This window comes from Crotalus tigris, unplaced genomic scaffold (genome assembly GCF_016545835.1).
Source record: "Crotalus tigris isolate CLP2741 ecotype Arizona unplaced genomic scaffold, ASM1654583v1 scf7180000017946.1269602, whole genome shotgun sequence".
NCBI classification, from domain to species: Eukaryota; Metazoa; Chordata; class Lepidosauria; order Squamata; family Viperidae; genus Crotalus; species Crotalus tigris.
Window position 1 is genome coordinate 730356 of NW_024096738.1, and position 24904 is coordinate 755259.

Genomic DNA, 24904 nt, shown 5'->3' on the forward strand with positions numbered 1-24904 from the left:
ACAAGCCCATGAAGAAAAAGCTGTCACTCAACGTGAAGCTACAAGGGGTTCCATTATCTATGGAACTAGACACAGGGTCTGCCCTGTCCATCATTTCATTGCATACATTTAGGAAGATTTGTTCCAGTAGTGGGTCTAAGGCCAAGTTAAGGCCTTCTGATATTGTATTAACAGATTTTCAGAACTCAAGAGTGTGTGTTAAGGGGGAGGCCACCCTTAACGTGCAATACAAGAGCTTTGAAGGTCCACTAGACTTATTAGTAGTAGGGGGTGAACGAACGAGTCTCATAGGACTCGATTGGTTTGAGGCCCTGGGGATACACGTCACAGGACTCAACAGCTTACAAACACTCGACCTACAGGAAGTCTGCAAAGAATTTGCAGATGTTTTCAGCCCCCAGCTGGGCACATTCAAAGGACCACCTGTGTCCTTAAAGCTAGACCCCACTGTCACTCCCATTAGGATTAAAGCAAGAAGGGTCCCTTTTGCTTTAAAAAGTAAGATTGACACTGAACTAGACAAACTAATCCAACAGGGAATCCTAGAACCTGTTGATTCCAGCCCGTGGGAGACCCCCATTGTCACGCCTCTAAAGGCAAATGGGGACATTCGCATTTGTGCTGATTACAAATGCACACTCAATAAGGCATTGCAGCAACATGCCTATCCTGTTCCTGTGGTCAGTCACATCCTGGCCTCTCTCAAGGGGGGGCGTGTTTTTGCAAAGCTTGACCTAGCTCAAGCATATCAACAGCTGCCTGTTGATGATGATGCTGCCATAGCTCAGACCATTGTGACCCACAGGGGAGCCTTTAAAGTAAAAAGGCTACAGTTTGGAGTGAATGTCGCTCCTGGGATTTTCCAAAGCGTAATGGAAAACACACTACGAGGTATACCAGGGGTCTGCCCCTACTTTGACGATGTCTTGATTGCAGGAGACTCCACACACATTCTAGCTGAAAGACTTAGGGCTGTCCTGTTAAGATTCAGGGAATCAGGCCTCAAGCTCAGAAAAGACAAATGCAAGATCGGGGTGCCTTCTACTGAATTTCTGGGATTCAAAATTGATGCTGCTGGGATTCATCCTGCTGAATCCAAACTAACTGCTATTTTAGAAGCACCCAGGCCAAAGTCTAAGGCCGAACTTCAGGCCTTCCTAGGCCTCCTGAATTTCTACAATTCTTTTCTTCCACATAAAGCTAGTGTAGCTGAGCCTCTTCACAGGCTACTAGACAAACAGGCTGTGTGGCTGTGGTCACAAGCGCATGAGGCTTGCTTTAAAGAAGTCAAGGCCTTGCTCACTTCTAACAGTGTTCTTGCACATTTCAACGAGTCTCTCCCTGTGTGCATCGCTTGTGATGCGTCCCCCTACGGGGTTGGAGCTGTCCTGAGTCACCTCAGGTCTGATGGAACTCAGGTTCCTATTGCATACTACTCCAGAACACTGTCTTCTGCCGAGCGCAACTACGCTCAGATAGACAGGGAGGCTCTGGCTGTTGTTGCTGGAATTAAAAAATTCCACGATTTTCTATATGGCAGGCATTTCACGGTCTTCACTGACCATAAGCCTCTGCTGGGACTGTTTACCACACGTAAGCAGACTCCCCACATCATTTCCCCTAGAATGCTTAGGTGGTCTATTTTTTTGTCTGCATATGATTTTTCATTACTCCACAAGCCTGGGAAAGAAATGGGCCATGCTGATGGCCTCAGTAGGTTGCCTCTGCCAGTAGTAGAAGCTGACCCCGCGCCAGCTGTCAACATTCTATCAATCCAAGCCTTGCCCGAGCTCCCTCTTAGTGCCAGGGATGTTACCGCTGAAACAGGTACAGATCACACACTTTCACGTGTCCGCTCCTGGGTCCTGTCCGGGTTGGCCTGAGCACTGCCCTAGTCCTGAGTTTCAGAGTTTCTGGTCCAAAAGGAACGAACTGTCCCTTTCTCAGGGTTGTCTGCTTTGGGGAAACAGAGTTGTCATTCCCACCTCAATGAGGACTAGGGTCTTAGAATCCCTCCACGAGGGTCATCCTGGCATTGTTCGTATGAAGGCTCTTGCACGAAGCCACTTGTGGTGGCCTGGTTTAGATAAAGATATTGAAGCTAAGGTACACGCATGCCACCTGTGCCAACGATCTCGCCCAGAGATGCCCCAAGCTCCTGTGCATAGATGGGAGGAAACACAGTCCCCATGGTCTAGGGTGCACATTGACTACGCTGGGCCCTTTCAGGGCCAGTTCTTCTTGGTCCTTGTTGACAGCCATTCAAAATGGCTTGAGGTTGTGCCTGTCTCATCCACCACCACTGCAAAGACTATTCAGGTACTGAGGGGGATTTTTGCTGCACACGGGCTGCCAGATGTCATTGTGTCCGACAACGGCCCTCAATTCACCTCCTCCGAATTCCAAGCTTTCTTACAGGCAAACCTGATTCGTCATGCCACGTCTGCGCCTTTTCACCCGTCCACCAACGGTATGGCTGAACGCATGGTGCGCATCGCAAAGGACGCCTTGAAGAGACTCACCTACGGGGACTGGCATCACAGGTTGGCTGACTTTCTCCTTTCTTATCGCACCACACCGTCCACTTCTACAGGGAGAAGTCCAGCTGAACTTCGTTGGGGGCGCCAACTTACTACTAGACTTGACCGGTTGCATCCGGACAGACTGCCTTCATCTACCTCACATCCTAGGGCACCTAGACAACTACTTGTGGGTGCCCCGGTTTGGGCTCGCAATTACGGGCCTGGTCATACATGGGTCCCCGCTTCTGTGTCCAGGATCACAGGTCCTCTCTCCTACGAGGTTGCCCTGGACAACGGTCGTGTCCTGCGTCGGCACATCGACCAACTTCGCTCTAGGCGAGACTTTTCTGCTGAGACTCCTGGGTCTTTTCCAGGGGGGGAGGGGGACCCGTTGGAGCAAAGGGAAGGGCACGAGCTGCTGCCCATCTCCACTGAGGGAGCCACAAACGGCCCATCCCAGGGTTCCGCGAGAGCTCCGAACAGGAATTCCATGAGCTTACCTAACTACCAGGCATCCACGCCTACTCCAGCCAGGGAGTCACCCCGGGGGCATACTCACTTTCCACTCACATCACACAGCACTCCAGCAACGGAGGATACCCGGGGGCATCCCAACAAATCATTCCCCGCAAGAGAACTGGCACACAATTCCCAAGGTTGGCCTGACCTTACCCCAAATCCTACAGGGGGTCAAACATACACAGAGTTAGTCGAGGAACCAAGTCCCGACTACAACAACCCTAGCACAAATCAGGGAACACCTGAGTTTTGGGAAAGTACAGAAACCCACACGAGCCCGAACACAGAATGGGGTTCAGGGAATGGACAGCCTCCTGACAGGTCTTGGACTGACCTAGGAGGTTCTACAGAGACGCCCAGCAGCGGCTATCACTTCAAGGGGCCTGAGGGTCTACAGCTAGGTAGGTCAACCAGGTCACAAAGTAACAGAAGCCCTGGCCTGACGAGCCCGGTGGGCAAGCAAGCAGGCCAGGCATCGGGGCACAGTCCTTGGAAGACACCAGGACACAATAGAGAGAACAGGCTCACGCCTCCCTCCAGTCAGGGGACTTATGCCAGTAATCCACAGCTAAGAAGGTCACAGAGAGCAAAGAAATCTCCCAAGTACCTAGAAGACTACATAACATTGCTGGCAAGGCAAAGGCCAGTAAACAGTGGGAGCACTGGGGAACAAAATGTCATATAAAATAAATGTTGTATGTTGGTAGTAGTTTTAGCCCGGGGGAAAGGGGTGTTATGTCCCGAGCCTTGCAAACGGCTCGGGCGTTTGCAGGCAGTCCCGGGCAGGTGCAAAGCTGCCCGGGACCAGACAGGCTGTCGCCAGCGCCGTGCGCATGCGCGGGTGCTGGCGCGGGAAAAGTAACCCATTTACCCGGGAGTTGCCTATATAAGAGGCTGCGAGGCGTTTGGGCGAGGCTGAAGCCATCTTCCTGTAAGCTGAACGCTGAATAAAAGAAACTGAGAACTCCAGCTGCTTCTCGTGTCTGTTTTCCCGCCAAGGACGCAACAGAAGTTCCATGCAACATTCAGCACAACAACATGTCCTTATGAGTGTTAGTGCTATAAAGGGGAAGGAACACACAATTTTGAAACATAATGGCAGTGAGGTTCACAGCAAGAAAATGATGTGAGGCTGGATACAGAAATTATCAGCATAGCTTCTAATCTCCTTTGTACTTAATAACCAGTTGAAACCAATGTTCTATAAAGCTTCAGTTGGCTTAATAAATATTCTGACTATGGATTTTTCTTGTTTTTATGGCTACTATTTTGTATATGTGTGGGTGGGGGTAAAAATTGTTAGAGCTCATGAGGAAAGAAAATACAGCAGGCCAACAGATCAAACCTTTTGTGAATGGAAATCAGGAAACAAAAAACAGTGGCAGATGCTATCTATCTCACTGTTTCCTATTTTTTTCCTTCCTTCCTTCCTTTATAATAGTAATAGTAATAGTAATAGTAATAGTAGTAATAGTAATAATAGTAATAATAATAATAATAAATTGGAAGATCTGCAAAAAATATCATTTGCCTGTAAGTAAAAACTGGTGGGATCATAAAATAGAGAAAGTCATAGAAAATGATAAAATTAAACTGCTCTGGGACTTCAGAATTCAAACAGACAACCACCTGCAACATAATACCCCAGACTTAACACTTGTCGATAAGAAAGACAAAAAAGTCTGGATAGTGGACGTGGCAGTGCCTGGAGACAGCAGAATAGACGAGAAAGAACTGGAGAAGATAACAAAATACGAAGACCTACAAATAGAAATAGAAAGATTGTGGCAAAAGCAAGCAAGAGTAGTACCAATAGTAATAGGCTCCTTGGGTGCAATCCCGAAACAACTGGAGCACCACTTGAACACCATTGGCATTGACAAATTCACTATTAGTCAATTGCAAAAGGCAGCCTTACTAGGAACTGCTTCCATCCTGCGACGATATCTGTAATACCATCAAACATTCACATCTGCCTATCCCAGGTCCTGGGTAAGGACTCGATAGGTAGACAAAATGCCAAATCCAGTCTGAACATCTGGCTGACTGTGCGATGATCCATAATAATAATAATAAAGTTGGAAGGGACCTTGGAGGTCATCAAGTCCAACCCCAACCCCCTGCTCAGGCAGGTAACCCTATACCATTTTGGACAAATGGCTGTCCAGTTTCTTCTTAAAAACTTCCAGTGTTGGAGCATTCACTGCTTCTGGAGGCAGGTTGTTCCACTGGTTAATTGTTCTAACTGTCAGGAAGTTTCTCCTTAGTTCTAGGTTGCTTCTCTCTTTGGTTAGTTTCCATCCATTGCTTCTTGTCCTGCCTTCAGGCGCTTTGACTCCCTCTTCTTTGTGGCAGCCCCTGAGATATTGGAACACTGCTATCATGTTCCCCCCCCCCAAGTCCTTCTCTTCATTAAACTAGACATACCCAATTCCAGCAACTGTTCCTTATATGTTTTAGCCTCCAGTCCCCTAATCATCTTTGTTGCTCTTCTCTGTACTCTTTCTAGAGTCTCAACATCTGTTTTACATCGTGGTGACCAAAACTGGATGCAGTATTCCAAGTGTGGCCTTAACAAGGCATTGTAAAGTGGTATTAATACTTCACGTGATCTTGATTCTATCCCTCTGTTAATGAAGCTTAGCACTGTGTTGGCTTTTTTGGCAGCTTTAGCACACTGCTGGCTCATATTTAAATGATTGTCCACTAGGACTCCAAGATCCCCCTCACAGTTATTACTGCTGAGCAAGGTATCCCCTATACTATACCTGTACATTTGGTTTGGTTTCTTTCTTTCTTCCCTTTCTTTGCATTTCTTTCTTCCCTTCCTCTGCATTTCTATATTAGAGATGGATTTGGTCATGATTCTTGTTTTTGAATCATCTACACAGTAGAGGATACAATGGTTAAGAATGCTCTTTTTTTATTTTCTTGGAACAATTTTTCAGATGTCTAAGTGCTGAAAGAATAAATTGTCCTTAGACCAGTGGTTCTCAACCTGTGGGTCGGGACCCCGTTTGGGGTCGAAGAACCATTTCACAGGGGTCGCCAAACAATGCAGTCCGCCATTTCCCCCCCCCCCTTTTCCTTAGCTGTGCTACTCCCTTTTATTCTATTGGCTTTTGAAAGCCAATAGAATAGACTCTCTTGAATAGAGTCTAATTCTATTGGCTTTCAAAAGCCAATAGGAATTGTCCAGGCTGTCTCTGCCCTGCTGAGCCCGCCAAAAGTCCCATTCTGCAAACGGTGCTGCACCAGTTGAGTAGTCCTCGACTTACGACTGGTTGAGTAGTCCTCGACTTACGACTGGTTGGGGGTCGCGGCATTAAAAAGGTTGAGAACCACTGCCTTAGACACTTAAAAGTAATAGAAGTAGTAATATTTTAAACCAGATATGAACTAGTTTTTCTGCTCAGACTGGTAAAATCTAATGTGGTTCATAATCACATTATAATCCAAAGACAATCCACAACAGAATATTGGATATATTCATACTATATGAAAGTAACCTGTTATATATACAGACAAATTCTAGCAACATAACTTCCATCTGTTCTTCTTCCCAAGATCTCTACAAAAGTTATATGAATAGGCCATAGTTTTTTTAAAACAACAATAACAACAACCACACAGTGTTGCAATGGCAATTCCTTTAGTAAGCTCTATACAGGTAGTCTTTGAGTTACAACCACAATTAAGCCCAAAATTTCCATTGCTAAGCAAGACAGTTGTTAAGTGAATTTTGCCCCATTTTATGACCTTTCATGCCAGAGTTATTAAGTAAATCACTATAGTTGTTAAGTTAGTAACACTGTTGTTAAGTGAATCTAGCTTCCCCATTGGCTTTGCTTATCAGAAAATCATATGATCCTAGGACAATGCAACCATCATAAATACATGCCAGTTGCCAAGCATCCAAAGTTTGCTAATATGACCATGAGCACGCTGTGAAAAACAGTCATAACTCACTTTTTTCAGTGCTGTTGGCACTTCAAGCAGTCATTAAACAAATGATTGTAAGTCAAGAACTACTATATAATTTTTTTTAACCTGGTTTTTCTAATTTTCCTCTTTCTGACCGCTCATTTTACCATTTTTTAAAATTTCAATTACTTTTATGAATTTAATTTTCTGACCTGCAACATAATATTCCTGTTGCTGTGGTCAGGAAAAGAAGACACAGAATCTGCCCTAGACTCTTGAAACCAACAACGGCAGCAAAACAATTGAAAATACTCTCCTCACCTCAAAGGCTTCTATCGAGGATCTAATTTCTGGATCTCTGAATTCTGTGAACAGATTTGAAGTGTTATCTCAGCAATGAGATATTATACCAAACTCTACGCTCTCAAGTAAAAATGATCGATTTCCGTAGAGTGGTGGCTTTTTTTTTTTTTTTTTTTAAAAAAGCTTATTATGCATGGTTCACTTTGAAGATTGCATTTGTACCTCTGCCTCCAATAATGCTCCCGCTAAAGAGTTCAATAACATTTTAACTATAAAATATTCTTTAGAACTTAACATTTCCTTATAACTGCCTGGACTGTAATAACCTTTCTGATCAATTAATAATTACTTCAGTAAACATTAATGTTCTGAAGAAAATATTGATTCCTGACCTGGGCAGGGGTTGAACTGGAAGAACTCCAAGGTCTCTATGATTTTGTGGTTCTATGATTTAATACCCATAATGGATCCTTCTGACAGAAACAGAAAGCACATCACCTTTTTGATTCTCAGAAAGATACTTTACTAATTTATAAGCAGGTTGAAAACAATAATTATTGTGCTCCTTCATTCCAAAGAACAAAAACCCTCTGCTTTCACATACTAACATAAATAACTAGTTCTCTCTGTTCTTAATAAAAGCATCAATGCAGGAAGATGGGGTTCTACAGCCTCTGTTTGCTTTTCTCTAAGCCATCTACTACTTCACCAGTAGCCACCTGCTGCTGACCTTGTTCATGCTATCTGGCTTCGCAACAAAATGGCGGAAAAAGGATTTGGCGGTTCTTCAACAATTCAATAATACCATCCATATTCCTATTAAATGAAGATCTTCCTGAGTGCTTTGGAATTTTCTGCGTTCAGATAGTTATTGATCAAAACATGAGACTTCTCCTAAAAAATATTACACAAACTCATACACTATAAAATGGTATGCTTAATTCAGACCACTGTCAAGTTTCTCTTATCACCTCTGTCTTTAACTGCAGGAAGATTCACTAAGTAGCCCTCCAGAATAAGATCATCATTTAGTTCTTTTGAAAGTGAACTAACTCTTACAGCAGATCGGCTAAAGCTGAAAGTCAGAGGACTGATCCAAAATTGAAGGTCCTGGAAAAGTAGTCAGGTTGATCCAAGAGAAAGCAAAGACCCTTGCTGCATGAGTATCTTTTAATACAGTCTAAATTAAATTTAGTCATTCGGTATACCTAAATGACTCAATTAAAGAAACAGCCAGATCTCAATGGCACTGTCACTCCATCGATGAAAGATAACCTTGACCTCTGGATGGACAGCAAAAATCCTGGGAAACAATCTCCAATAAACATCTTCTCTAACAACTGTGCACAAACTGCCTGCTTCTCCCCAATGGATCTCTTTCAAGTACAATTTGAAATAAAGCATACAAAAACAAATTAAAAGAAAAAAATAATGAAATTAGTTACCAAGAATTGCAATAGATTTGTAATACCCAAACAAAATAGAAAAGAATAAATACATAAATAGAAAAAAAATCCAGCAAAAGTAATAGGGAGATGGCAATTTAAAAATGAATGAATGAATATATTGAATTGATATAAATCTCCTAAATAATGTAGGCATTATTCTAAACCAGGGGTCCTCAACTTGGTAACTTTAAGACTTGTGGACTTCCACTCCCAGAATTTTTCAGCCAGCTTTGAGGAATTCTGGGAGTTGAAGTCCACAAGTCTTAAAGTTGCCAAGGTTGAGGACCCCTATTCTAAACAATCAGGCAAGGGATTTGAGCCTTCAATATCAGAAGGTAAATAAATTATTTTTCAAAAGGCTATACTGTAGTTTAAATCTTATATTTTTATAAGCTCTCTCTTATTTGGATCAATACTCTTTGCATACTTTTGAATTTTAGATTTAGTTGTTTTTATTCTTGACTCATAGTGTACTATAATCAGATCCTAGAATCTAAGACTCAAGTTTCACTTCAGAGTGTTCCCATTTTTCCCCACAGGATAGTTTTATAATTTAGTCAATTAGTTTTAAGTATTTAGATTTTATTCATATTCTATAGGTAGTGTTTCTAGGATGAATCATTTTATTTCTATTAGTCATCTAATTTAATTTATTTCTATTAGTCATCTAATTTGAGTCTTGTAACATTTCTATATACATTATATAAAATTGCTGGTCAGTGACTGTAAAAAAACGTAGAAAAAAAATTGTCCTAACTATTATGTAGAACATGAAGGTATAACACAGTGTTTCTCAACCTTGACAATTTTAAGGCATGTGGACTTCAACTCCCAGAATTCCACAGCCAGCAATGTTGGCTGTGGAATTCTGGGAGTTGAAGTCCACATGCCTTAAAATTGTCAAGGTTGAGAAACACTGTACATGACCCACTAAATCTATTTTATCTAAGATGGGCCTAGGATTTTGATCAATTAGGTGACTATCAAATTTCCCTTCAGGAAGGCTAAAGCACTGAACTATGCTAGAGAAACTTGTGAGGATAAATAAACAGCTGGACAATCCTATGTTAGCAACCTCCTTGTTTGGTAACCATTTGCAGTTATGACAATGATGAAAAAGTAACTCTGTGATCCTCCCATTTATGACTTCCACATATCTGTTAAGCAAAGGAGAGGTGAAGTACATTCATAAGCACAGTCACAGTTTCACTTAGCCACCACTTTGCTTAATGACCAAGTTGTCAGTCTCAATTGTAGTTGCTAAACAAGGACTACTCGTAGAGGCCTCTCCAGACCACACACACGTCTTTAAAAAGTGAAGAACTGAGAAGAGAACTTGCAGAGAGAACTTGTGCATATCCCCTTCTAGTTTTTTGCTTTTCCTCCATGAGTGAATTAAAAGCATTAAATTAAATTAACATGGTTCTCTGCATGTACTCAAATCATTTTTACTGATTGACTTTATTTCATAATTACCTGTTCTGGAAAACTAAAGTTTGGATGGATAGTTCTCGGTTGAGCAAGGGTCAAAATCCGTTGAGAAGCTTTGCAACAAAGTGCTGAGGAGCAGACAGGCCACACAGGGGAACTTCGTGGCCTGTAGATGAACAGAAGAAGGGCAACTACAATTTTTGTTTCCTACTAGCCGTGTTCAGGATGCTAAAGAGATCTCAGATCTGATTTATATTCTTCTACCATCCATTGTTTTTGCAGACGGGGTAAATATGACTTTCTTCGAACTGAGATAATCCAGCAAGCTCTTACTGTGGTTTTGTAACACATGGGCAGTCCATTTCCCAGCTAAGAGAACCATCTCTTCCCACATCCTAGGACCAAGTTCACTTATCACAGAGCAGTTTCAGTAAGCTTCTCTCCCACACTTCCCTGCCTACAGACATTCAAAGGTCTCTGAAGCTTTTATTGGGTATACATTAGAACATGGGTGTCCAACCTTTTGGCTAGCCTGAGCTGCACTGTGAAATGAGATTGTCTTGAACTGCCTATAAAATTTATAATATAAATATAGCTAAAAATCACATAATGTTAAAAGTTTACGATCTTGTGGGGCCACATTACTAGCCATCCAGGGCCTTATCTGGCTAGTGGGCCACAGACTGGAAACACCTACATTAGAACTTATCTTCCTTTACTCTCTCCCTTCGCCTACTGTAATTCTATACTGTATGAGCATGGCAATCCAACAAAATTGCAAAATATAATACTGCCAGTGTGCCCTCTCTGCAGGCTGCAGTTTTAGTATCAAGATAGGACTAGCCATGGTGGATGGAAGTTTGGAAAAGAAATATCAGAATAAGCATTAATAAATGTGTATGATCCAGTTAGTGATGTCATACATAATTCTTTTCAATTTTTCAATGCTAATAATTGGAATGGGTCTAAATCAATTTCTTTTTGCCATTTTATAGATTGTAATAGACCACATCCAAATTATATACTCAAATTCATTTCCAAGATTGTATGTGCAAATCTAATCGAATACCTCTCTGGCATTCTATTAACGTGAACATACTTTCTTCTCTTCAGCATGTAAAACTGCTTTTGTTGGGATTATTTCTTATTGATCTCATTCTCGAGCATTTAAAATTAAAACATGTGACATGTTGTAAACACTGTAGTTCCTTCAGACCATATTCCTGTGAAGTTAAATTTTGTCTGATAATAATTTACAGTTTTCAGTCATTGAATGCATCTTTTTACTGAGCATTCGGAAACAATGTCAGAGCCTGCAAGTTTCCTTCTTGATGTGGCCAAGAACATGTTGGCTTGCAGGGCAATTTTTAGAGATCCAAAGTTTGTCTGAACATGCTTGTAGTATAATGTGGCTAAAAAGTGTCAAAATACTAGGTATCCTCACAGTTAGCTTTAACTGTCTAACGGTATTCTCACAACATATTTATTTATATTGCAAATCATTTTTTTTTCTTGATCACCAGCATGGAAAGCAACTGTATTCTTCAACATATCACCATCATTTTCATGCATATCACTGAAACTCTCCTTCCAACATTCTTTCACTTCAATTTCATCCCAAATCATCCATTTTATTATTATTCAAGGTTCTGTGTTTAGCCCTTTTCACCGACTTCCATTTTTTTAAAAAAAAATATCAAAATGACTGTATTTTCATTGCTTTGTTCATCTTAAACTGTTCTTGGGTTCTCTTTGACCACATCCTTTGAAATTGTCTTTTTTCTCTCTGCATACGTCATGCAATTACTTTCTGTAATCCTTATTTTTTACAGCAATCATTCTTTTATATTATCTTCACAGAGGTGTGCTGGCTCATATGGGTTCATGGGAGCTGACTGTTAAATTTGCAAACCAGTTGAGAATAGAGCTGAGCCACCATACCTAGCAATTCCCAAAAAATAATCATTCACATTCAGTTTTGGGACTCTCTGTAACTTTTTCTCTCTCCTTTCATTTCATTCCCACCTATCCACTCATGTCGCCTAATAGATTTTTTTTCCTCCTTAATCATCTTAATTCAGATTTTCATAAAAATCATCTTTGGTTCTTCCATTATCACCATCTCCATAGACCCATTCACGAGTAGACAGTAACAAATAGATAGCAATAGGAGAAACACAACTGAAGCACAACCTTTCCAGCTAATTACACGACTTCTTTCCATTTAGACTTTCCCCAGATGGAAAACTGGCTGCCCTCTGCATATTAAGGAAACAGGTACCTAGAATTTCCCACATATTATTTTCAGAAGCAAATTATTGGTGTCCTATGTGACTATGTAATTGTGCAAGAAAATGTGGAGATTCTGCAAATATCTAACATCTGATGAAATATATAATTTAGCTTTATTTATACTCTTGACCACCTGTCAAAGAATATGCATACCAAATGAAGACAGTACGGAGAGTAACAGCAACAAATATCTGCACAAATAAAAGAGTGTTAAAGAACGCAAAGTTCACAAAATCACATTAAACAGATGTCATATGTAGACCATCCCAGTCTCGATCTAGCCTGTTGCTTAGCCAAAGCCTTGTGACGGACTGTTTAGCGAGGTTGTTAGTGTACAAGTAGTCCTCGACTTACATCCATTCATTTAGTGACCGTTTGAAGTTACAATGGCACTGAAAAAAAGTGACTTATGACCGTTTTTCACACTTAACAACAGTTGCAGCATCGCCACAGTCACATGGTCAAAATATAGCTGCTTGGCAACCGGCATGTATTTATGACAATGACACCATCCCAGGGTCATGTAATCACCATTTGTCACCTTCCCAGCTGCTCTTCTGACAAGCAAAGTCAAAGAGGGAAGTCAGAGTTGCTTAATGACTGCATGATTCACTTAACAACTGCAGTGATTTGCATAACAACTATGGCAAAAAGATGTAAAATGGAGCAAAGATCACTTAACAACTCTCTTGATTAGCTACAGAAATTTTGGGTCCTATTGTGATCGTAAGTCAAGTATAACCTATAAATTCTATTAACTATATTAAAGAGATGAATCGGGCAGAAATTTGCCGGATCATATTTCTTAAAGATTTTTTTTTAAAGATTGGAACTGTTACTGACCAAACCCTGATCTCAGGAATATGGAGAGCTGAACTGATTCTATATTAGAATATCAGCCTATTTTACAAAGGCTTTCTTGCCTGAATTTCTACACCGAAAATCCCACTGGCCTTTGGCAATTAGAAAAACTCATTAGTGTTAGAGCCTCACCTTAGTTTCAGATAAGTTGCAGAAATTGGCCTAGGTTCTGCTAGCTTCAGCAATCGCTTCGTCGGCATTGCAGAATACACTGTTGAAGAACGTTTCCAAATCTCTGACATTTGACCACAGCTGAACACGAAGAGGGACCTATAGAAAAACCACAAGGATAAGTGAAATAGTAGAAACAGGATAAGTCTAAAGTAGAAAGGCCACTCTATGTTTTTCTTTGCTCTACTGCTTCTGGGCACTTCAACTGCAACTTCAATTACTCAAGGTCATAATGATGCTATTGCTATTTGCACAGCTCCATCTTATAGAAAGCTGTGATTTCCTTAGCTGAAAAGACCAATTATAATAGTTTAACTTCTACATGCATACAGGGTGGCATGCAATACTGTGGGATGGGAAATACAAAACACACCAGTACTTCCAGAAACATTATATTAGATGAGCACTACTAGATGTGTGGATTAAAATTAAAAAACCTAATTACATGAAAATACCCAATTGGATTTCAACACTGGAGATTTTTTTGCATCCAAAATTTATGAACCTGGGAAAAGTAATTACATATAAAAACATTCTAGATGAGACCGGAGAATTGAAAACAAGAGGGGAACTGTTAGAAGATGGCATAGAGTTGGAATAGGGGGCATACTTGCAAATATAAGCACGATATAGAAAAGATAAAAAAGAACCTGGGATTAAACTAGAACAGTGTTTCCCAAACTTGACAATTTTAAGGCATGTGGACTTCAACTCCCAGAATTCCACAGCCAGCATTGCTGGCTGTGGAATTCTGGAAGTTGAAGTCCTCATGCCTTAAAATTGTCACGTTTGGGAAACACTGATTACCAGAATATACAGAACTAGATAAAATTCTGCTAGGAACTGAAGACAAAATGATAAAAAAGATTTACCAATATTTATTAGAACAAAGTATGCCAGCAGAACAGGTAAAAGATACAATGTTAATTTGGAATAAAAACTTTGGCTATAATATTGAGTCAGATTATTGGCAACTACTATGGGACAGGAATAGAAGATTAACATTAGCTACTACTTACAAAGAAAACTTATACAAGATGTTTTATAGGTGGCACCTCCCCACTATAAGGCTAGCAAAAAAAGACAAAAAATCTTCACCATTATGTTGGAAATGTAGGGAAATACCAGGGACTTACTATCATATGTGGTGGGAATACTCAGAAGCTCGAAAATTTTGGTACTTGATAAAGAATTGGTTAGAAGAGATATTATCATTAAAAACTGAAGTAAAACCAGAACTTTTTTTATTAGGGATCACTATGGATAAATTCAGCAAAGGAGTTTTATATTTAATTCTATACATTTTAACCGCAGCAAGATTAACATATGCTCAAAATTGGAAAAGAAAAGAACCCCCCCCCCCCAAGAAGAAATACTAAACAAAATTCTATCCTGTACTGAAATGGACAGACTAACATTAGAACTCAAAAATAAAACAGAAACAGAGTACTTTGAAATTGGGAATAAAGTGTATAATTGGTTGGATTTAAAGAGGTACGCTGGGACAAAGGCTGATGATTAAGTAGATAACCTAGAAATTCTTATTTTAATATTTGTTATATCAGATAGAACCAAAAGTTATTTAACTAGGATGTACTTTACTGAAAGAATGTGCACTGTGTAACAATGTAATAATTTAATGTAAAGTAATATTTTTTTATTAAATTTTTTTACAATTTTACAATAAAATCCCTCTCCCACTCCCTCCCTACCCTCCCAAAAACCCTCCCCCCGTCTTCCCAGAGCTGAATATAGGATTAACTAGAACTAAAAATACAAAACATTTAAGCTTAAATAAACCTCAAACAAATATTACATTAAAAAAACAACAAATTTTTAAATACTTTAAGTCCAATATATATATATATATATATATATATATATATATATATATATATATATATATATATATAAAGAAAAAAGAAAGAAGAAAAAAAACAAAAACAAATCTACAATTCTACTTATTATCTTAGACTTTAAACATAAATTATTCAAAAGCTAAATAATATCTTTTAATATCATACTTATACTGTATAAAGTTTATCCATCTTTTCCACACCAAGAGATATTTCTCTTGCGATTGGTCTTTCAAATAAGCCAAAATTTTTGCCATTTCAGATAAGTAAGAAACTTTAAAAAACCATTCCTCCAAAGTAGGCAAAAATTCCTTCTTCCAATATTGTCCTATCAACAACCTTGCTGCTGTGATTAAATTTAACATTAAAATAATTTCTTTATCATCACAATCAACAATAATACCTAATAAAAACAATTGTGGAGTGAATTTTATCCTCATGTAAAGTAATATTAATAGTATCGTTTAAACAGGGAAGTTGTATCAGGTCCAATGTGTCTTTTTTGTCTTTAATTGTATTGTGTTTAATGTGTCTTTTGTGTTTTTTAATTGTATATTCAATAAAATTTTGTAATAAAAAATAGTTTAGTTTCTTATATTCCTTTTGGATGTATTAGAAAAAGGCAATAATAATTTCTTTCCTTAAATTAAAAATAACATTTTTTAAAATTAAATGTTTTTCACCAACCTGTTTATGTTGTGCTTTAATTACAGGTGTTGCAGGAGATGACCAGGCTGAGCCTGAGGGAGGAGTCGAATATGTCATCAGTACTTTCGTGCCCACCAGAGATCTAAGTCCAGCCCACCTTGAATTTCTTTGACTCTTATCTATCGCCAATTTGTTTTGGCCCTTAGTAGTTCAGATTAATGTCAAGCACCAGGGAAATCAGAAGATCCAGGCAGTTCAAATGGTTATAAAGATTTATTGCAAGAATAAATAAAGCTCTCTACAAGAATTTGGACTACAAAGGCCAAAACAATTTGGAGGTAGAGAAGAGTTAAAGGAATTCAAGGTTGACTGGACTTTGATCTCTTATGTGGGTATAGAAGGGACTCATGACTGATGACGCGGTTGACCCCTTCCTTGGACTCAGCCTGCTCATCTCCTACAGATGTGCTGTTTGTCTCCTTTTATTTAATCATCCTGAAGCTTGAATTTGGGCTTATTAATATTTGGTTCATTTTTATGCTATTCTACAGAATTGTGGCAAGCACTTTTCCATGCCTATACATATATACACTTACATTTCCTATCTCTGCCCCCTAGTGTAAATAGGAGATTTGGAAGAAAGTTCAGGACAAAGTAAATAAATTTATTAATTTCACAAGCTGTGCTTAAATCATTTCAAGAATTGTTCCATTATTGCTACATGTTCTGGTACTTGAAAGCATTCAGTGTCAGACTTGGGATTCAAATTAAAACATCCAGCCATTCAGAATAAACAGATGCTTATTTGATGACTCAATCTTGCTGGTGCTAGCAGTCAAGATAAATGCTACACCCTTTTTGTGAACAATAAACTTTACTATTGTGGTCTGAAGCTACTCTGCACCCTTTTCATTTATCCTTTTTGGCATCAAAACTGTATTTCATATTGAGCAAATTCATTATTATTAATCAAAACTATTATTTTCTCAACTTTTTGCTTTTGGCATTTGAAACTACATTGTAGGAGATATTAATTAGATTCTACATCATATTAATTTTTTTTAACAATATCTACACTGGTGAGTGACAATGGTTCTTAAGTCCCCCCCCCCCAAGGAATGTTAGGATTTCAATTTCAAATAGGTTTGTTTCTTTAAATTAGTAGTGCTTATGTATCCTGAAAAAAACAGATGCTGATTTGAGCACAAAAGCAATGTCTGGAGCATCTGCTTAGGGACAAACACAGTATTTATTAAAGGGAAGCAACAGTAAGCACAGCAACATCTCCAATACCCAGACAAAACAATGTACAGTAGTGGACACCAAATGATGGTTTGATCCCAATGATTTTAGTGTGAGAGAGGTTATTTCATGCTTAAGTAGTTCATTCCCTGAAATCAGTGGGACTTCAGCACTAAACGGGTCTATGTATTGAAACCTGAGTAAGGATGGGGAGGAAGAGGGAGATCTTCTTTCAGAAATCTGCCAACCAAATTTCAGATTTGCCATGGAGCTCTGCAATAGTACTCCACCCCCTTGCACTGCATCAGGACCTCAATAAGTTGAATTAGTCCATATGTGGGCAATCTGTTTACCAGTTGGTGAGGTTGCTGCTTCCCAAGTCCTCTTCCAAATGGCCCAGCATTTCCCTCTGCCAATCCTTCAATTTAAGTATCATGCTCAAGATGCAGTACTGGGCTGACAAAAAAAAAAAAAAAAGCAGCATGCTAATTGCCATTTCCTATATAGATAGTGGACATCTGTTAGTTGAGAAATATCACCTGCTGTATCCAACTTAGTATATTAAAGTGTTGAAAGAATGATTAACTCATCATTCTGAGTTCCTAACAAAAAAAAAATAGTCACCTAGTAGTTCTAGCTTTTTATTGAACCGCTTTATCCTTCTACTAAGACATTTTAATCAAGGACTTTTTCTCTCAGAAGTAGAAAAGTGGAATCCTTGGTGCTCTCTGAGCTTGATTGCTTTCTTGCAGACATACTAAACAACATCTTAGTACTACTAACACTAAAGACATTACTTACTTAAGTAATGAAACATCTGCAAGAAAACAATCAAGCTCAGAGAGCACCAAGGACTCCACAGTTCAACCCTAAACAAATATTTTCTTCTATAGGTAGAAAAATATTCCCTTTGTATATGGGATATTTTTTCCAAAACTACAAACTGATATAGTCTTTCTTGGAATACAAATAGTTATTTCAAACAATCTCTGCTGCTTGGCAGTAAACACTGGATTTCTGCTCCTTTCCTGATGGCTTCCTCTCCTGGCTATTACATGTCCTGGTTAGATCTTAAAATGGTTCTGCATAAGTTATCCATCTTTTGTAAAATCTTAGGAGTACCTAGGTAATATTGTCTTCTGTTTGTTAATAGTATTTTGTTTTTTTCACCGTACCGCCCCATTCTTTTTCTTTTCTGTTTTCTACACACCAAAGAACTCCATTATGGAGAGAGAGAAATAAAATTAACATATATTGATATTTGATCCACTGATTGCCCAATGAGCAGGAGGCAGTAGAACAAAAGGGTAGGAAAAGTAGCAGCTGACTTTAGCTCTGCTACATGGGACATAGAAGGCAAAATGACTATTCTTAAATATTTGACTTTTGTGTCAAATATTTAACCATTCCATATCAAAAACTGCATTTGAGAAACTTTCTTCGGACAAAACCTTTCCTTGGTCCATATTAAATCAAAGATATCATTTCTTTGATTTCAAAAGAAATTTGCTATATACTGACTTCCGGTTTGCCATCGCAGCCGCCACGGCCACTGGAAGGCAAGCTCCATCTTCCATGTTCGATTTCGCACTGCTGGGGGACCCTGGAAAGCATCGAAAGTCGCCTTGTAGGGGTGACAAGCAACGAGGAGATCCCCGCTTGATTTCGAGGGGGCAGTAGCCCTTCTGCTTGATCTGGGGCAGCCCTCCAAACCGGTGGATGAAAGACCGGCCATAGAAATATGGCCCATCACTAGGCTGCAGATAGCCAAAGTCAAACTTACCACCAGGCACTTCTAAAGCAGCACAGATGAGACTGGGTGAGATCTGAACCTCTCTTCAATCCTCACTATCTTTTTTACCTGTATAAGCTGCCCAAAGTATTTCCCTCCCCTGTATCCAGGGGAGTTTAAAACATTGAAAGAATAACCTTATTTTAACTGGATTTATATGTTTCTAAAATTTGGGGACCAAAAGATTTCTTATCCCTATTGAAGATTTGGGTTTTTATTACAAAAAAGAAGTAAAATTGGAAAAAGAACTATAAAAATTTTGGACTTAAAAAACCTTAAACGGCACTGGTGACATCTTGTGGCTAAATCTGACACTACAACCTGTTATTGTCTAAAAGAGACTTGGCTTGAAGCCCAGACTACAGATAAGACTCCTTTAACCTTGGCAGATATCCCCTGACTATAAAGCTTTTAATTTAATATACCACTAAGAGAATATGGATGAAGATCAGAAACAGATTCTTTCTATGTTGAAAGCAATTCATGAAACTATTCTTACAGCTTCTGATGAAATAAGACGCTATAGAAAAGATGTCAGCCTAGATATTCAAACCTTAACTTTGACTACAATTAAAGAATCAATTACGCAGAACACAATAGAAGAAGTAGAACAATCAAACACTATGATAGAGGATTCAATGGACCAACAAACACAGTTAATGGAAAACCCACAAAAGGGACTGATAATACTGAAAATGGAAAAGACTTTCTATATAAACCAGAAGAAATCTGAGGAGCAAGAAGAAGAACAGACTGAAAGGAAGATAAACATTCCAGGACAATTATGGGGAGATAGAATAATAGAGAGACAATTTGTTAGTCCTTCCAAAAGAATGGTGATTGGATGGTCTCGTTTATTTCAAATAATAAATACAATAACAGAGGGAAATCTATTTGATGATTTAAAAGCACGGACATGGAAGGTGAGTTGACAAAGAAAGAAAGCTAGATAAGGCTGAAGAAAATTGGGGTTTGGATTTTTTAGTGAGATGTTATGTTATTAATTAAAATAGAATATATTCAAACAGACAAGATGTGTACTTTGAATACTAGATTATGTTATGAATTGAGAAAAAAAAACTTTGGTCATTTAAAACTTGGAAGTATAAATATCAAAAGTTAAATCTGAATATTGATGGGAAATTAAAAATTGGGGAAAAACAAATAAATAGAATATTGATTGTCTATAAAGATTGAATGTAAAAGAAATTAAGATATATATAAGCTAAAAATGATAAATATAATAAACATGTCTTTACGTAGTTGATAAAATAAAGAATTGTATTAGTTTAAATATGAGATAGTAGATATTAAGAGAAAAAGAGAGGATGTATTTGAAGTTGAAATAAGGGAAATTTTGGTCATTAAATTTAAGATATTTGGAAATTAGTAGAAAATAAGAATGTTATACTGTATTATCAACTAGATGATGTAAGATGGTGAGAAATAGAATATATTCAAATAGATAGGATATGTATCTTGAACATTAGGTTTTGTGATGAATTGTGGTAAAGGAAACTTTGGTTACCTAAAACTTGGAAATTATAAATATTACATGTTAAATTTAAATGTTGATGGGAAACTAAAAATTGGGAAAAATTAATTACAGGATATTGATTGTCTATAAAGATTGAATGTTAAAGCAAATTAGGATATGTATAAGCTAAAAACTATTGATAAATGTAACAATGTTATTTTTACTTAATTGATATAATAAGAATTGTATTAGTTTAAACATGAGACAGTAAATACTAAGGGAAAAAGAGGAAATATTTAACGTGGTAGTTTGAGATTTGTACTCACTTGTATGTTATTGAATTATTGATTAACCCAGCCACCATGTTGCTTTTTAAATACTTAAATGTAAAACTAGAAAATCAATAAAACTTTTTTTAAAGAAATTTGCTATATATTATAAGTAGTTACTGTTTAAGAAATTTGATTAAAACATTTTGACTTAAGTGGCATGGAATGAGGAAGATCAAGACAGAGAGAGAAACAAAAAAAGGACAGACATAAAAGCAAACCTCTTTTGTTTATCAACTGTTTCCCTTGGCCTTGCCAGAGTCAGGATTCTTGGGCTGGGTTGTCTCAGCAAAGTTCTTGAGGAGAGGGGCCATATTGGCTCTTGATTTCCCCAGATTAACTTGCTATTATGAATACAAAATGCAAGAACCAGTCAAAATGAGTATACAACCACATACCCTAGTAATATATAAATAATATTATATTATATTTATTATATGAGAACCAGTTTGGTGTGGTGGTTAAGGCATTAGGCTAGAAACCAAGAAAGTGTGAGTTCTAATCTTGTGCCTTAGGCACAAAGCCAGTTGGGTGACCTTGGGGCAGTAACCTTCTTTCAGCCTTAGGAAGGAGGCAATGGCAAGCGTTTTTGAAAAATTTTGCCAAGAAAAGGCGTTCCTCAAGATCTTAATGAATTAACACTTGTTGTGAAGGCACCAGACTAGAAACTGGGAGATTGTGAATTCCAGTTCCACCTTAGATCTGAAAGCCACCTGAGTGACTTTGGACCACTCACTCTCTCGTCCCAATTCATCTCATAGGAATGTTGCTATGGTCAAAATACTGTAGGAGTATTAGATGTGTTTGCAACTTTGAGTTATTTATAAAAATAATAAAGGCAAGATTAAAATTAATAAATCAGGCACTACTGAACCAAATAAAAACATTTGTTATACAGCATAAGATCTATGCTTGACCCCACAATATTAAAAATATTGATTTTTAGATTGTGTTTATTCTATCTAAACATAGTAACCATTACCCTTCAAAATATCTGTAAATTAAAACTATTTGGGCAGAGAATATGTCAACATTTACAATTATGAGATTGAGAAAAAAACAGACAAAAATATTATTTTAAGGCAGAAACAGAAATCTGGCCTCAAGGCAAAATTCCCCACAAAACAAGCCTGGCTGGGGAATTCTGGAAGTTAAAATCCACACATCTTTAAATTGCCAAAGTTGAAAATGACTGCAATAAATGCTACCTCAGCAACAGAGACTCATAAATTAGATGTTAAATTCTGACTGGACTTCACAAGAGCAGACCTGTAACTGTCGTTGCCATCATACAAAATGAAAAGGGCTATAGTACAGGAAGAACAACAGTTGCCAATAGCACTGTATGATTCATCTCCACATACTAATAAACTAAACAGTTCTTGGTACAATATATATATATACAGGAATAAACTACCTGAACTGATCTTGAAGAGGTATTAAAAAGGGTGGAGTTTCACTAAGTTAAATTTTAATATACCGAAACTATAATTTTATTTTTTATATACTAAAAGAAGCCATTGCAAGCTGGTAGGGGTCTTGAAACAGGTGTGTCAGCAGAAAGATTAATGTGTCTTACACTCTGCACTGGTAGATAGCCAGAAAAAGTAGCTACTAACCAGTTTTCTACTGGTAATCAGTATTATTAGTGCAAATAGCCTTTTGTAGCTAAAAAGTTAAATCAGAGGGAGGAAGTAAGTCAACTGAATAAAGTATCTGAATTGTTCTGTATAGTACTGTACTTGCTAAAGAAGGGTTAGGCAAGTTGGTAACTATAGTCACCCAGGTGCTCTGGTATATTCTTTTGATACCTACCAAGCTCTCTACTTTATATGTCTGTATATGTATGTTTAGATTCTTTTAATTAAAGCAAAACATAGTGCAAGCATGCTGCAGAATCAAGCCCCAATCTCTAGTACCATCTGAACTCCATATTCAATCTTGGCAACTTTAAGATGTGTGAATTTCAACTCTCAGAATTCCCAGCTAAGGAATTCTGGGAGTTGAAGTCCACACATCTTAATTTGTCAAGTTTTAAAAACACTGATATAAAGTCTAAAGTCACTTTTAGAAAATGGTAATAATGAATAATAGAGCCCAATGCTTTCTTTTCAAGTGTATTTTGAAAAAAGGATAGAAGTAAATTGGGGTACTAAGAAGTAACTTGGGGAGTTAAGAAGCATGACAAACAAGCAGCAACCTTATTGGTTTGATTGCAAATGAATGGGGCTTTCTGTCAAGGCCTCATCTACCCTGTGAATAGGCAAGACCCTATGACATCCACTTCATTAATGTACTTACAACATACGCTGGAAAATGTCAAATGTTCTGATCGCTTACCTAAAACACACTCTAAAGACCACAGGTTGTCCATAATTTAGGACCACAATTGGACCAGAATTTCCGTTGCTAAGCAATGCAGTTGTTAAATGCCTCATGCCCAATTTTACAGCCTTTTTTTTGCCATCGTTGTTAAATTAATCACTGCAGTTGTTAAGCAAACAATCATGAAGTCATTAAGCGAATCCATCTTTCCTTAATGACATTTCTGACCATTTTCTTTTAATGGTGATCACATGACCCCAGGATGCTGCAACCATCACAAACACATGCTGGTTGCCAAACAGCCAAATTTTGATCAGGTGAGCATGGGAATGTTGCGGTACTGGTAGTCGTAAATGTGAGGACCAGTTACAAGTCAGTTTTTTCAGTGCCATTGTTACTTTGATTAGTTGCTAAACAGATGGTTGTAATCTGTCATGTATATCTGTATCTATACCTTGATATCTAACTCACCGATGAAAATTCCATACATCTTTGGTTGGCTTTGGTTTTGCAAGCTCCTGTAACCTGGAAAATACAAATTTTAAAACATTACTTGGTGACCAAGTGGAAGGTCAATTCTCTAAAATTTGACAAACCTTCGCAGTTCCATTGAGCAGCTTCCAACTATACATTGCATCTAATTACATCAAGTGCAAAGGCCAAAGCTACATCCCTCCAGATCTTTAACTTCCATTACTACTGATCTCTGGGAGCACCGAGAAATGCATATTTGACAAGGACATTATGCATTATTATTGCAAGGTCATTTGAAATAAAAACCCAGGTAATACATTTAGCTGATTACATTTAATCTCCAATTGTATTCTACCATGTATGAAACTTGCTTTTAGGCAAAAGCTTCATTGAGAGGCACTGATGCATTGGGGTGGTAGGCCTTCAGTTCAGGCTGAGACTTGTTCAAGGACAAACATTCTTTGCCAGCCAAACACCACCCTCAAGTTCATAATGATGTTTTCTTAACAGAGAGGAGCTTGAGAAAAACTACCATGGAAGGAGGAAGAATCTTTCTCCCAGGCAGTGATAGAAACTGTGAAAGAGACAGAAAGTTCTTCCTCCTTCAACCATTAGCAGCATAGGCAATAAATTAAGGCAAGTGATGGCTAGTCGCTAAGGATGTCTCTCTGTTGACATAACAGCACAGAGATATGCAGCTGTGTCAGAAGAATTTATCTCAGGTTTAGCAAAGCTTGTATTTCCAGACTGTATATTAAATAGAGTGTACAATGCAGAACACCTCCAGTGCATGAAGGAATGGGATTTTTTGCTCACAATTAGGGCTCATTTGGACACCTACATTCTATCCTGGAGTCAACATTATACTGTAGTGACGTCAATGTACTTTGCCCAGGAGGACTGTTATTATCATTTGACTATGAGCCAGCAGTGTGCAGCAGTAGCCAAAAAAGCTAATACAATCCTGGGTTGTATAAACAGAGGCATACAATCAAGATCACGCGAAATATTAGTACTGCTTTATAAAACCCTAGTGAGACCACACCTGGAATACTGCAACCAATTTTGGTCACCATACTACAAAAAAGATATCGAGACCTGGGAAACAGTTCAGAGAAGAGCAACTAAAAGGATCCAAGGCCTGGAGACTAAAACCTATGAAGAAGGGCTGAAGGACTTGGGATTGGCTAGTGCTAGTCTAAAGAAAAGAAGGAACAGGGGAGATATGATAGCAATATTCCAGTATTTGAGAGGTTGCCACAAAGAAGAGGGAGTCAAATTATTCTCCAA

The 24904-nt window shown here is 38.2% G+C and overlaps 1 protein-coding gene across 5 annotated transcripts in view; it reads right to left on the reverse strand.

The window, feature by feature from the left end:
- THEGL (theg spermatid protein like) overlaps positions 1-24904 on the reverse strand; it is a 42725-nt gene that overhangs the window by 11386 nt on the left and 6435 nt on the right. For 2 of the 5 annotated variants that reach the window (XM_039345224.1, XM_039345221.1), the window contains exons 3-6: positions 23612-23665; positions 21037-21159; positions 13433-13570; positions 5810-5879 (exon numbers count right to left, since the gene is read on the reverse strand). In XM_039345224.1, coding sequence (XP_039201158.1) covers positions 5810-5879; positions 13433-13570; positions 21037-21159; positions 23612-23665 — 385 coding nt within the window. Of the gene's footprint in view, positions 1-5809; positions 5880-10192; positions 10314-13432; positions 13571-17570; positions 17674-21036; positions 21160-23611; positions 23666-24904 lie in introns of all 5 variants that reach the window. The other 3 variants (XM_039345220.1, XM_039345222.1, XM_039345223.1) reach the window with 2 other exon arrangements.